This window comes from Lucilia sericata, unplaced genomic scaffold (genome assembly GCF_015586225.1).
Source record: "Lucilia sericata isolate MDLA Ls3-8-SP2 unplaced genomic scaffold, ASM1558622v1 Contig000012F_arrow, whole genome shotgun sequence".
Taxonomy (NCBI): Eukaryota; Metazoa; Arthropoda; class Insecta; order Diptera; family Calliphoridae; genus Lucilia; species Lucilia sericata.
The window spans coordinates 849048-862456 of record NW_023994051.1 but is presented as its reverse complement, the minus strand read 5'-3'; the positions used below and the strand labels follow the sequence as shown (position 1 = coordinate 862456).

Here is a 13409-nt window from a genome sequence, read left to right as displayed (position 1 = left end):
AATTTCATTTCAATAAAGTATAGTCATCTCCGCCCGCAGTGCTATTTTAAAACACTTTCTAACACTATAACATATATGTCATCAAGAAACCAGCTGACAGTTGATTTTTCGTAAGTCATTGCAATTTTTTATTTACCGGCAATTAATTGCAAAATTAGATAAATATATAGAATTTTCTGCAAAATTTCAACTTGCAACACAAATAATAAGGTAAGTAAAATATTATTTGTATTTTCCCTTTTTCATATTTAGCGTTAATACCGATGAAGTATTCTAGAGATACAATGTGTCGTGGCAAACTTGTGAAATCCTTCTTTCTCCCACATAACCTTTAAATCTTAATTGAGGCAGTTATTGTCACCAAGTTTGATAAAATAACTAATCATTTAAAAAGTAAACAATGAATATTCTCATTGTAAAAATCTTGCGCACTTTCGTATCTAGTACATTTAAGAACGTAGATCTAAGGGGGTGACTTTCAACAATACAATTATAAACAATACTGTACGAAAATCAGATCACATACTATTTTTCATTGTTTTATGTTGGCTTTTAAAAAACTGCATGTTTTTGTTTTCGGTTTACTTATTATTAAAAAATTACTTTAAAAATTTATCTCCCTATTTCAGTTTTATTTTTGGCATTAAATTATTTCAAAAAGAACAAATAGGTATCTTTTATAGTACTAATGTAAGTAATTTTTTTGTATTTTTCAAAATTCTACTTTATAAAATAAAACATGAACATTTTCTTGCAGACGCAATCAATATACATATAACTAAGAAATTAAGTCCGAGTAATAAACAATTAAAATGTTAAGCTTAAGTAAAAATTTGTTCAAAGCACCACTAAAAAATGTATATTGCTTAAAAAATTGTCAGTTAAGGCAATTTAATTCAAATATGGCCTACATTAGGACCACAAACAAATGTCAACTGATACAAAAATTAAATAGTTTATTAATATTTAATAGACAAAACTTAAGGTACCAATATTATTTGTTTCACCTTAATTAATTTCGCAATACTGATGTTTTTTCTTTGATTCTAGTCAAACTATCACTACACGAACTATGGCATCTGGAAACGCTGCTCATTTCGTTCTACCCAATACCCAGCCTATAGCTGATTTAGAATGTAAAAACGCCTTTGAAAATCTAACAGAAAAGGAGAAACTTTATGCTCATTACTACAGCAAAGCCTCGTGGGATGGAGGTCTCATTTCTTTAATACAATCTAGTCCTGAGGGTCCCCTGATTTTTTCTTTGTTACATCGTATTTTTGTAGCTGAACCTTTGGAGGATTTGAAGAACAAATGTTTATCGAATGGCATAACTGAAGAAGAATTTACTGTAAGATATACAAAATTTTATTTCAATAAGTCATTTACCAAACATTAATATCTTACAGGCATTTTTAGTCTACGCCTGTGGTATATTTGCCAATGCTGGTAATTACAAGGGCATGGGTGATAGTAAAATTTTACCAAATCTAAGTCAAGAAAAATTTGAAGAGATTGTTAAACTATCAACTGCATTTAGCAAGGATTGTCAAGTTCCTAAAGTATTCAATAAAGTAATATCCCTTATTTATGCTTTAAAGCCCCGTAATGAAATTTTGGGTTTTGCACCAAATGGTATAACTACATATTGGTCCGATAATTGCACTAAGGAAGATGCTGACATTGTTAACGATTGGCTGACATCTAAACGTATTGAGCCCTATATGTGTCGTACTTTCAAAGTTGAGGAGAATGGCGAAGTTATATATGACATAAAACTGGCTTCTGTACGTACTGAAGACGAAGATGGCATTACATTACCTCTAGAAACATATAAGGGTAACAAGTTCCGTGTAACTCGTGGTGACTACACTAAATTATTGGCTCGTGTTGATAAGAATCTGGAAGAAGCTAAAAAGTTTGCCGCCAACGAAAATCAAGTAAATATGATCGAGAGCTATATAAAATCCTTTGAAGAAGGTACTTTAGCTGACCACAAAGATGGTTCAAGACATTGGATTAAAGATAAGGGACCAGTAATTGAAACTTATATTGGCTTTATTGAAACTTATCGTGATCCCGCTGGTGGACGAGCTGAATTTGAAGGTTTTGTTGCCATGGTTAATAAGGAAAGTTCAGCCAAATTTGCGGAATTGGTAGCTAAGGCTGAAAAATTGCTGGAATATTTACCTTGGACCAAAGAATATGAAAAAGATTCTTATTTAAAACCAGACTTTACTTCATTGGACGTCTTAACATTTGCTGGTAGTGGAGTGCCGGCTGGAATTAATATTCCAAACTGTAAGTCAACAAGTTTTTTTCTTTTTATTTATTTTACTTCTTATTTCTTACCTGTTAGATGATGAAATACGTCAAGATGAAGGATTTAAAAACGTTTCACTCGGTAATGTTTTGGCTAATATTAATCGTAAAGATCCCATACCCTTTTTGTCAGATGACGACCAAACTCTAATGAAAGAATACAAAGTAAAAGCATTTGAAGTCCAAGTGGGACTCCATGAACTTCTCGGCCATGGAAGTGGCAAACTATTCCGCATCGATGAAAACGGCAAATTTAATTTTGACAAGGATAACACAAAGAATCTTATTAATGGAGAACCAATTACCACTTGGTATTTGCCGGGAGAAACTTATGACACAAAGTTTGGTGCTATTGGTTCATCATATGAGGAATGTCGCGCAGAAGCTGTTGGCCTTTATCTATCATTACAACGTGATATATTGGAAATTTTCGGCTTCAAAGATCCAGCTGAACAGGATAACATAATCTACATTAATTGGTTATCGTTGATATGGAATGGCATGGGCGTAGCATTGGAAATGTACAATCCACAATCAAAACAATGGATGCAAGCACATTCCAGAGCACGTTTTGTTATAATGAAAGTATTATTAGAAGCTGGAGAAGGTTTTGTTACCATCGAGGAATGTGAAGAAGGTAAAAATTTACGTCTCACAGTTGATCGTAGTAAAATTGAGACTGTTGGTAAAAAGGCAATGGAGAATTTCCTACAAAAATTGCAAGTTTATAAGTCTGCCGCTGATATTGCAAGTGCTGCCAAAATGTATGAGCATTATTCAGAAGTTAATGAATCTGGTCCCCATCCATGGGCTAAATGGCGTGATATATGCTTAGCCCACAAAAAGCCTCGTGTCATTTTAGTGCAAGCAAATACAAAAGTTGAAAACGATAAAGTCCAACTTCTTACCTATGAGGCATCACACGAAGGTTATATCAAGTCTTGGGTAGAACGCTTTCCTGAAACCGATATTGATGACATTCTTGAAGAGATTGTTGAAAACGATAAAAAATATTTCCCCTGTGCCTTTGGCAATTGAAGTCATTAATGTTTTATTCCACGTGATATAAAACATACATACATACTTTCTGTTTGTAAAATATTTGAGAAAAATAATAATTTATAATTTTTAACAGAAATTTTGAGTTTATTTAATAAAAAATTAAAGTGCTTCATTCTTATAGTTAAAATACTAAGTCCGTCTAGTTTTGGTATACAGTCAGATTTGTAAACTAAACTTTACGTACTTGGCAACCTACAAAGTTATAAATGTTTTGTTCTTCTTTCGGTGTTGGGGGATTTATAATAAAGCGAGCAAAGGTTCCACCATTGTTGTCGGCCAAACGTCCGGGATTAATGGCTAGGCAGCCATTAACAACCTACGATTATAGTTAAAATAATTTAAATTTACATTGTTTAAGAATTGAAAAACGGTATGAAATGGTATTGGATGGATAAACTGTTCTATAAAGTTAATGAACTATTCAATTTCCTCATTTATGACATGGACTCAGTTTACTTATTGTCGTCTACGACCTGCAATCCGATAAACATATTCAAAATGGAATTAACAAACTATCAGTTAATTATTATTTTAAACTGTGTTTTTATAGTTATATATAACGTAATTATGAATATTTTTCCTATTGATCTCTGAGTATTTAAAATGTATATGACAATGTTTACTTACCCTCAAAAAACACTTTTGTGAACTTGGCAAAATTAGTATATTTGGAATCTGATCAATGTTTGTAAATTTGCTAGCTAAATAGCTGTCGAAACACATTTCATCTTCTTTGGGTGGACTTAAGGGATAAAACGATTTTTGATGTAATAAGTAATTAACCACGCGCTTGACTTTGTCTCCAGCATTTCTAAAATAAATTAATAAATATTGCATGATTTAATAAAAACAATTATCTCATACCGATCATGTAAATTGACAATACTCTAGACACATAACAAAGTCATACAAGAATAATGTATGCATTATAATATAGCCAGTTGTTATCTTTATGACAGGACACATAAGCCATTTTGGCGTTAACGTGACATTGAGGTTCTGTTCAAGAACGTGTCTGCTAAAAAACTTATTATGAATTTTCAACTTACATCTGTAACTCATTATATAAGATGTGATCCACAATATCTGTAGAAGTCATGCCAATGGTCAAGCCATTCAAATCAACTATTGAAGGATCCGGTAACATGTGTACATTTGGAAATGTTTTCTTCAAACTTATAGGCATTGTTGGATAAACACAATCAGCATTAGCGTCACGATGAGATGACACAACTAAAATCGTGGTATCACCTCCAACAGCTTCAACAATGCCTGTAATCATCTTTTCAAAGAAAATTTCAAATGTTTCGGCTAATGTTATGTTATCGCTAATAAGTTTATGTTCAGCTTCCATAAATGGTCCACACAATATTAAGACATTTGGTCTGTGTTCCTTCAGATACATCACCAAGTCTTGCAGTGGATCATAAACTAAATCATCATCTTGCGTGTAAGGTCCGGCGGCAATAACGAAACTTAGTTGTTCAACAATAGAAGGTGGTGTTGGCGGTTTGAGATTTTGCTCGGTAAACAATTCTTCAACCATAAAAATATCTCCTTTTGGATTCATTCCAGAGACCATAACAACTTGGCCTGGAAAAACTCCAACTGATTTCGTTTTAGAGAAATTTAGACGAACCGTACGACAAGACATCTCATCGGAGCCAACTAACAAAGTGGAAGAGGGATCTAAAGGACCATCGTAATCACTAAAAATGGTGCCTATAGTTTTAATGGTATCCTAAAAGTAAGTAATAAAAGAGTACATACATTTACATAATATAGTAACTACAAGATATGTATGTTATTAAAAATCCTACCTGTGAATGAACGTCCACTTGTGCTAAAGCATAATCTTCAGCATCTTCTCCAAATACTTTCTGGCACAAACTTCTGCCAATATTAAAGACACGATCCCCCGCAATTTCAGCTTTTTCACGTAGACAATCAAACATATATCTGCCATTCGAATTCATGCCCAGACATTCACCATTATGTTGTAGCAATTGCTTAACATGTATTTTTGGTTTTGTGACTAGCGACCATTGAGTATTGCTGATTAACGTTGGATTGCCAAATGTGTAAACGACTTTACCAGAGCCTGGAGCAGCTGTATGAGTGCGTGGTGTTCCACTAAAATAGAAAATGTATACATTCATGGAAATAAAATACGAGTTATACAGCAAAATTTATACTAACACCGAAAATAATAGCCATTTCGAAAATATTTAATATTTATTTATAAATCGTGCCCAAAAAATCGGTTTTGTTTGGATAGGTCTTACTTTTTACTCAATTTTACTTCAGTCGATTTAATAATAATAATAATAATAATAATAATAATAATAATAATAATAATAATAATAATAATAATAATAATAATAATAATAATAATAATAATAATAATAATAATAATAATAATAATAATAATAATAATAATAAAATTTACAAGGCCTGCTCAGGGCACCTCACTAAATCCAATATATTAATTTTTGCCCACAATTGATCATAAATTCCGATGAAATAGTGAACAAAAATGAAAATAATCATATGAAGGAAAGCAAGGGGAAGGGAAGGCGATTGCGAATAATAATGGTAAAAAAATTGCTTAAGTCGATCCAAATATTCAAATCGGAACCAAACAAATTTGATATACAAGAAATTTAAATAATGATATATATAAAATTTGCACTTTATTTTGTCCGACAAAAAAGTGAATTCATTTTAATTTTATTTTAATATTTTTGTTTTGGAGTTATTTTTGTAGCATTGTATATTAAATAAATGTATTTAAAAAAATTTTCAATATTCAATAATCATTTAACAGATTTTTCGCTGAAATTAAATAAATGTATTTAAAAAAATTTTCAATATTCAATAATCATTTAACAGATTTTTCGCTGAAATATCATGAGTACTTTTGCACTTTATTTTGTCCGATAGTGTACATACATACATACATACATATGTACATACATACATACATACATACATACATACATACATACATACATACATACATACATATGTATGTACGTATTTGCTTTATATGCGATAAAAAAGAACCCTAAAATTATATTATTGTTATGATGAATTTTAAGTTTGTAATACTTTTTATGTGTTATTAAAGTAAAGAATCTGCAAAAATATGTAAATCTACGAAATTTATATAGTTTTTCTTGTCTAGTTAATTGAACAATTTGTCAGATTTAGTTGGTAGTTGATAATTTACGAAAATTAACAAGTTTAACAGCAAAAATCGATTTGTAAGGAATTTTTGCAGCAATTTTATGACAACAAGAAAAAAGTGATTGCAGCCTTAAATAGACACAGTGTGTGGGTGGTTGAACGATATGGAATGAATTTTAAAATATTTTGCAAATAACTAAGAAAACCAAAAACTAATAAGTCAAATGTCATCACAAAAACGGTTTCACATCTCCCTACACGTAAATATACTATGAGGAAAATAAAAAATATTTTGTATTGAATATCGAATATTCGATAAATTGAATTTTTGTAATACCATATAAAAGGCAAACAAATTGAAAATGAAGCAATAAAAAGTGTTTAAATTTAGTTCTTTTTTTGTTACAGCTTGAAAAAATTTTGCATTAGTATTTGCATCATGACTTATTGTAAGTTTAGTGATTTTATTTAAATTTCTATGTGTCACTAAACTTTGTGACCACTAAAGTCACTTAAACACCACGATTATTTATTTAACATTTTGTTATGGCTGTTGGTTGCTGATGATGTTGCATTTATTGTGTTACTGTTACTCGTTGTTTGTCTGTCGTTTCTCTGTGTGTTTTTATACCCAATTGCATCCACAAATTATAATCATGATATAATGACGACGACGTTGTCGAAAAACTGACTTTATATGTATGCATGGAATGGATGCAACCAACTCTAACTTTAAACACCATAAAGGTTCAAAAGATCGCCTTAAGCTTTCTCCCCCTTCTACAATACTAATAGGAAAGCAGCTAGAGATTTGGCATGCTTTCGTTTTGTGTTCGTATGCATAAATGTATCTTTATGAACCTACTACAACTGCAACAAAAAATTTTGGAATTTTTACAATTTTAACTACGACTGCAATTGCATAATGCCTCTAACCACTAACACTACATCTTTGGTTCGACTTTATTTCTTCTATTATTTTGTATTTTGATTTGGAAAACTTTATGTAGCACACAACATGAGGCAGTAATCACGTTGTGAACACGATTCAACACTCTGGAGTGTAACATACGTGCCTTCTATACTGCCAAAATGTTTAACGATACAAAATCCCCCTTAAAAAATTAACAACATTTTTTTTGGAGAACTATTGAACATAGAAAAAAAACAGTTTTCTTTTTGTATAACAAAATAAAAAAGCACCTTAGGTTATTTTATTTTACGGTCACAAAAAAAATCTTTCAATATTGAATGTATTGTTCACAACCATAAGTGAACTAGAACTAAACTAGAACTGAACTAAAACTGAACTAGAACTGAACCAGAACTGAACTAGTATTGAACTAGAACTGAACTAGAACTGAACTAAAACTGAACCAAAACTGAACTAGAACTGAACTAGAACTGAACCAGAACTGAACCAGAACTGAACTAGAACTGAACTAGAACTGAACTAGAACTGAACTAGAACTGAACTAGAACTGAACTAGAACTGAACTAGAACTGAACTAGAACTGAACTAGAACTGAACTAGAACTGAACTAGAACTGAACTAGAACTGAACTAGAACTTAACTAGAACTGAACTAGAACTGAACTGAACTAGAACTGAACTAGAACTGAACTAGAACTGAACTAGAACTGAACTAGAACTGAACTAGAACTGAACTAGAACTGAACTAGAACTGAACTAGAACTGAACTAGAACTGAACTAGAACTGAACTAGAACTGAACTAGAACTGAACTAGAACTGAACTAGAACTGAACTAGAACTGAACTAGAACTGAACTAGAACTGAACTAGAACTGAACTAGAACTGAACTAGAACTGAACTAGAACTGAACTAGAACTGAACTAGAACTGAACTAGAACTGAACTAGAACTGAACTAGAACTGAACTAGAACTGAACTAGAACTGAACTAGAACTGAACTAGAACTGAACTAGAACTGAACTAGAACTGAACTAGAACTGAACTAGAACTGAACTGAACTAGAACTGAACTAGAACTGAACTAGAACTGAACTAGAACTGAACTAGAACTGAACTAGAACTGAACTAGAACTGAACTAGAACTGAACTAGAACTGAACTAGAACTGAACTAGAACTGAACTAGAACTGAACTAGAACTGAACTAGAACTGAACTAGAACTGAACTAGAACTGAACTGATAACTGAACTACTGAACTAGAACTGAACTAGAACTGAACTAGAACTGAACTAGAACTGAACTAGAACTGAACTAGAACTGAACTAGAACTGAACTAGAACTGAACTAGAACTGAACTAGAACTGAACTAGAACTGAACTAGAACTGAACTAGACTGAATAGAACTGAACTAGAACGGAACTAGAACTGAACTAGAACTGAACTAGAACTGAACTAGAACTGAACTAGAACTGAACTAGAACGGAACTAGAACTGAACTAGAACTGAACTAGAACTGAACTAGAACTGAACTAGAACTGACTAGAACTGAACTAGAACTGAACTAGAACTGAACTAGAACTGAACTAGAACGAACTAGAACTGACTAGAACTGAACTAGATACCTGAACTAGAACTGAACTAGAACTGAACTAGAACTGAACTAGACTGAACTAGAACTGAACTAGAACTGAACTGAACTAGAACTGAACTAGAACTAGAGAACTGAACTAGAACTGAACTAGAACTGAACTAGAACTGAACTAGAACTGAACTAGAACTGAACTAGAACTGAACTAGAACTGAACTAGAACTGAACTAGAACTGAACTAGAACTGAACTAGAACTGAACTAGAACTGAACTAGAACTGAACTAGAACTGAACTAGAACTGAACTAGAACTGAACTAGAACTGAACTAGAACTGAACTAGAACTGAACTAGAACTGAACTAGAACTGAACTAGAACTGAACTAGAACTGAACTAGAACTGAACTAGAACTGAACTAGAACTGAACTAGAACTGAACTAGAACTGAACTAGAACTGAACTAGAACTGAACTAGAACTGAACTATAACTGAACTATAACTGAACTAGAACTGAACTAGAACTGAACTAAAACTGTAGTAGAAATAGTTTTATATTGCGGAGCTCAATTTTCATCGAATATTTTGTTTTGAGTGTAATTTTAAAACAAAATAATAATACATACAATAAATATTGACAACAACCAAATCATTTTGTTTATGATGTACTTGTTTTGTTTGTTGCAGTACCATGTGTATGTATGTCTACAATATGCAACATTTTATAGTAATGCGCGGTATTTTAAAATCTTTAAACAAAAGAATCTACAAGAAACAAAAACATAACTTTAACAGAAACCCCCAGAGTGTTGACTGGATATTATTGGTATCTAACACCGAACATATTTATAAAGCGGTGCAATAAAGCATAACCTCCCAACATGGCTTGAACCAAAAATAATAAAAGACTAAAATATATTTTGTTACAACATTAAAAAAAAAAACAATCGCAGAAATTAAAAATATTAATTTACTACATTCAAAACTACCAATTTTTAACAAGAATAAATATGAGTCATCAGCTATAAAATCGAACATTTTTAAAAATCAGAAAATCAGAACATATTTTATTTCTGTATAGATACCGAATTTAAAAATGTAGGTATCCGTTAAACTTTATATTCCTCGTAGTAACCGATTAAGTTACGAATCGAATGATTTAGTGAGAACACTTAGGTTTTTTTATTCCTATGCTCCCAGACAGAATTATCCGGTATTTATAACTAATTTCATTAAATTCTTTAATGATAAATTCTTCATACAATCCTGATAATGAAATAGGTATAAGTAATAAATGTATATCAGTCTTCGTTCATGTATAGCGAGGTAAACACTTTTTTCGTTAAAAAACTTTTCTAATAACCGTTACGTGAGTAGCCCATACGATCTGACATGCGTCAATCATATCATTTTCACCAAGGTATAATAGAGTCGAAGTCTTTTTCCGTGAAAAACTGGCACAGATCATTTTTATTCGGTACGTTTATTCTACAATTACAATATTTGGTTATTTTAATCGTAAGACTGGAAATATATAATTTCAAAACTAATCTTATTCCTTTGTGCATTTTTACGCAAGATTGGAATTTTCTCTCTACAGCTGAGAAGGATATAAATCACTTTGTATAAATATCAATATGAACAAATATACATATATGTTTTTGTAATAAAATTAATTTATGACCCTAAGACGGAAAAGAAATCAACTACCCTACATTAAGTCGAAAATAATATTATTTACATCCATATGTACGCAGACCTTTATCTTATCATAAAACTTCAAATATGTATAAGTATGCATAAAAAATATATGTAAATATACATAAAAAGGAAAATAATATGTGGACCGTTGCAAAATTCCATTGCGAACCAAAGAAGAATTATTAAATAAATTTCTTAAAATTTTAAAAAGTCCATAACTTTAAACAAATTTCAATCCCTATATTTTGAAGTGGTTGTATTCCGAAAAAGTTACGGTTAACATATTTTAACAAATAAATATTTAAAATGTTTTTCTTTTTAATTTAATATAAAATTTTTTCATCATAGTTTCATAAATTACTATTAAATCACATTAAAAAATCAATAACATGTTAATTGAACATAAATTAAATACAGTAAACATTAAATGAAACAAATAGCAACAGCAAAGAAAACAACAAAATTAATATTTTATAAATTATACATTGATAGATCGTGCTAAAAAAAAAACAATAATAAGAAACACTAAAAATAATTGTTTGCTTGTTTTTAAGACAACCTTATTCTAGTCGATATTGAAGAGTATTACACAGTGGGAAAAAAGTAGTCGAAAAGTCTAATTTTTTAACGAAAATACTTATTAAAATGAAAAAACTACATTTAACTTAATATAAAAAATCTGGAATCAGTTGCTTGTCAATAAAAAAATAATAATAATACCGAAAATAAATTTGAATAATATTTTTGTTCGCGTTTATCACACAGTACCTTGTTAGTCGGAGTTATAGTTATAGAGTTACAATATCAATAACAAACCCTGTCTATTTGCCAATACCTCTGGTCAAAACAAAAAATGAATAATGTTTTCCGTTTTTAATGTATGTACAACATTAATAAATATTTTATAATATATCAGCTTTTTATTTGTTACAAATTGAAGTTTATTTTTATGATTTAAATGTAATGTATACCAGATATGAAAAATTGAAATAAATAGTATGTACTAATTTAGTACTTTTTAGGTTTGGAAGTTATAAGTTTCTGCTAGACTATATACTAGACCATAGACTAGACTATAGAGTATTGACTAGACTACAACAATAGGCTAAATTATAGACTAGACTATAGACTAGACTATAGACTAAACTATAGACTAGACTATAGACTAGACTATAGACTAGACTATAGACTAGACTATAGACTAGACTATTGACTAGACTATAGACTAGACTATAGACTAGACTATTGACTAGACTATAGACTAGACTATAGACTAGACCATAGACTAGACCATAGACTAGACTATAGACTAGACTAGACTATAGACTAGACTATAGACTAGACTATAGACTAGACTATTGACTAGACTATAGACTAGACTATAGACTAGACCATAGACTAGACCATAGACTAGACTATAGACTAGACTATTGACTAGACTATAGACTAGACTATAGACTAGACTATAGACTAGACTATTGACTAGACTATAGACTAGACTATTGACTAGACTATAGACTAGACTATAGACTAGACTATAGACTAGACTATAGACTAGACTATAGACAAGACTATAGACTAGACTATAGGACTAGACTATAGACTAGACTATAGACTAGACTATAGACTAGACTAGACTAGACTATAGACTAGACTATAGACTAGACTATAGACTAGACTATAGACTAGACTATAGACTAGACTATAGACTAGACTATAGACTAGACTATAGACTAGACTATAGACTAGACTATAGACTAGACTATAGACTAGACTATAGACTAGACTATAGACTAGACTATAGACTAGACTATGACTAGACTATAGACTAGACTATAGACTAGACTATAGACTAGACTATAGACTAGACTATAGACTAGACTATAGACTAGACTATAGACTAGACTATAGACTAGACTATAGACTAGACTATAGACTAGACTAGACTATAGACTAGACTATAGACTAGACTATAGACTAGACTATAGACTAGACTATAGACTAGACTATAGACTAGACTATAGACTAGACTATAGACTAGACTATAGACTAGACTATAGACTAGACTATAGACTAGACTATAGACTAGACTATAGACTAGACTATAGACTAGACTATAGACTAGACTATAGACTAGACTATAGACTAGACTATAGACTAGACTATAGACTAGACTATAGACTAGACTATAGACTAGACTAGACTAGACTAGACTAGACTAGACTAGACTATAGACTAGACTAGACTAGACTAGACTAGACTATAGACTAGACTAGACTATAGACTAGACTAGACTATAGACTAGACTAGACTATAGACTAGACTAGACTATAGTAGACTAGACTATAGACTAGACTATAGACTATAGACTAGACTATAGACTAGACTATAGACTAGACTAGACTATAGACTAGACTATAGACTATAGACTAGACTAGACTAGACTAGACTAGACTATAGACTAGACTAGACTATAGACTAGACTATAGACTAGACTATAGACTAGACTAGACTATATTATTCACGCAGTTATATGTGTTAAAATGATTTTCTGAGGTGGGTCTTATATGGATGCAATTTTATTGTTTCCCACTGTTTATATAACTACAGAAGAAACTAAT

General features: G+C 31.0%; 2 protein-coding genes across 3 annotated transcripts in view; one reads left to right on the top strand and one right to left on the bottom strand.

Annotated features, from left to right (window-relative positions):
• The first annotated feature begins 42 nt into the window (after positions 1-42).
• Positions 43-3587, top strand: LOC119603944 (dipeptidyl peptidase 3). Of its 2 annotated transcripts, XM_037956249.1 has the most exons (6): positions 77-210; positions 630-690; positions 758-985; positions 1051-1351; positions 1410-2301; positions 2360-3587. In XM_037956249.1, the coding sequence occupies exons 3-6, from the start codon at positions 813-815 to the stop codon at positions 3358-3360; spliced, it is 2367 nt and encodes a 788-aa protein (XP_037812177.1). In that variant the 5' UTR covers positions 77-210; positions 630-690; positions 758-812; the 3' UTR covers positions 3361-3587. The 2 variants fall into 2 exon arrangements, with proteins under 2 accessions (XP_037812185.1, XP_037812177.1); XM_037956257.1 differs by lacking the exons at positions 630-690; positions 758-985 and having other exon boundaries at positions 43-210.
• LOC119603960 (DNA polymerase alpha subunit B) overlaps positions 3445-13409 on the bottom strand; it is a 176233-nt gene continuing 166268 nt past the window's right edge. Inside the window, exons 4-7 of the mRNA XM_037956267.1 lie at positions 5205-5517; positions 4434-5125; positions 4012-4195; positions 3445-3700 (exon numbers count right to left, since the gene is read on the bottom strand). Of these exons, the coding sequence (XP_037812195.1) occupies positions 3554-3700; positions 4012-4195; positions 4434-5125; positions 5205-5517 (1336 nt within the window). The 3' untranslated portion in view covers positions 3445-3553. The remainder of the gene's footprint in view (positions 3701-4011; positions 4196-4433; positions 5126-5204; positions 5518-13409) is intronic.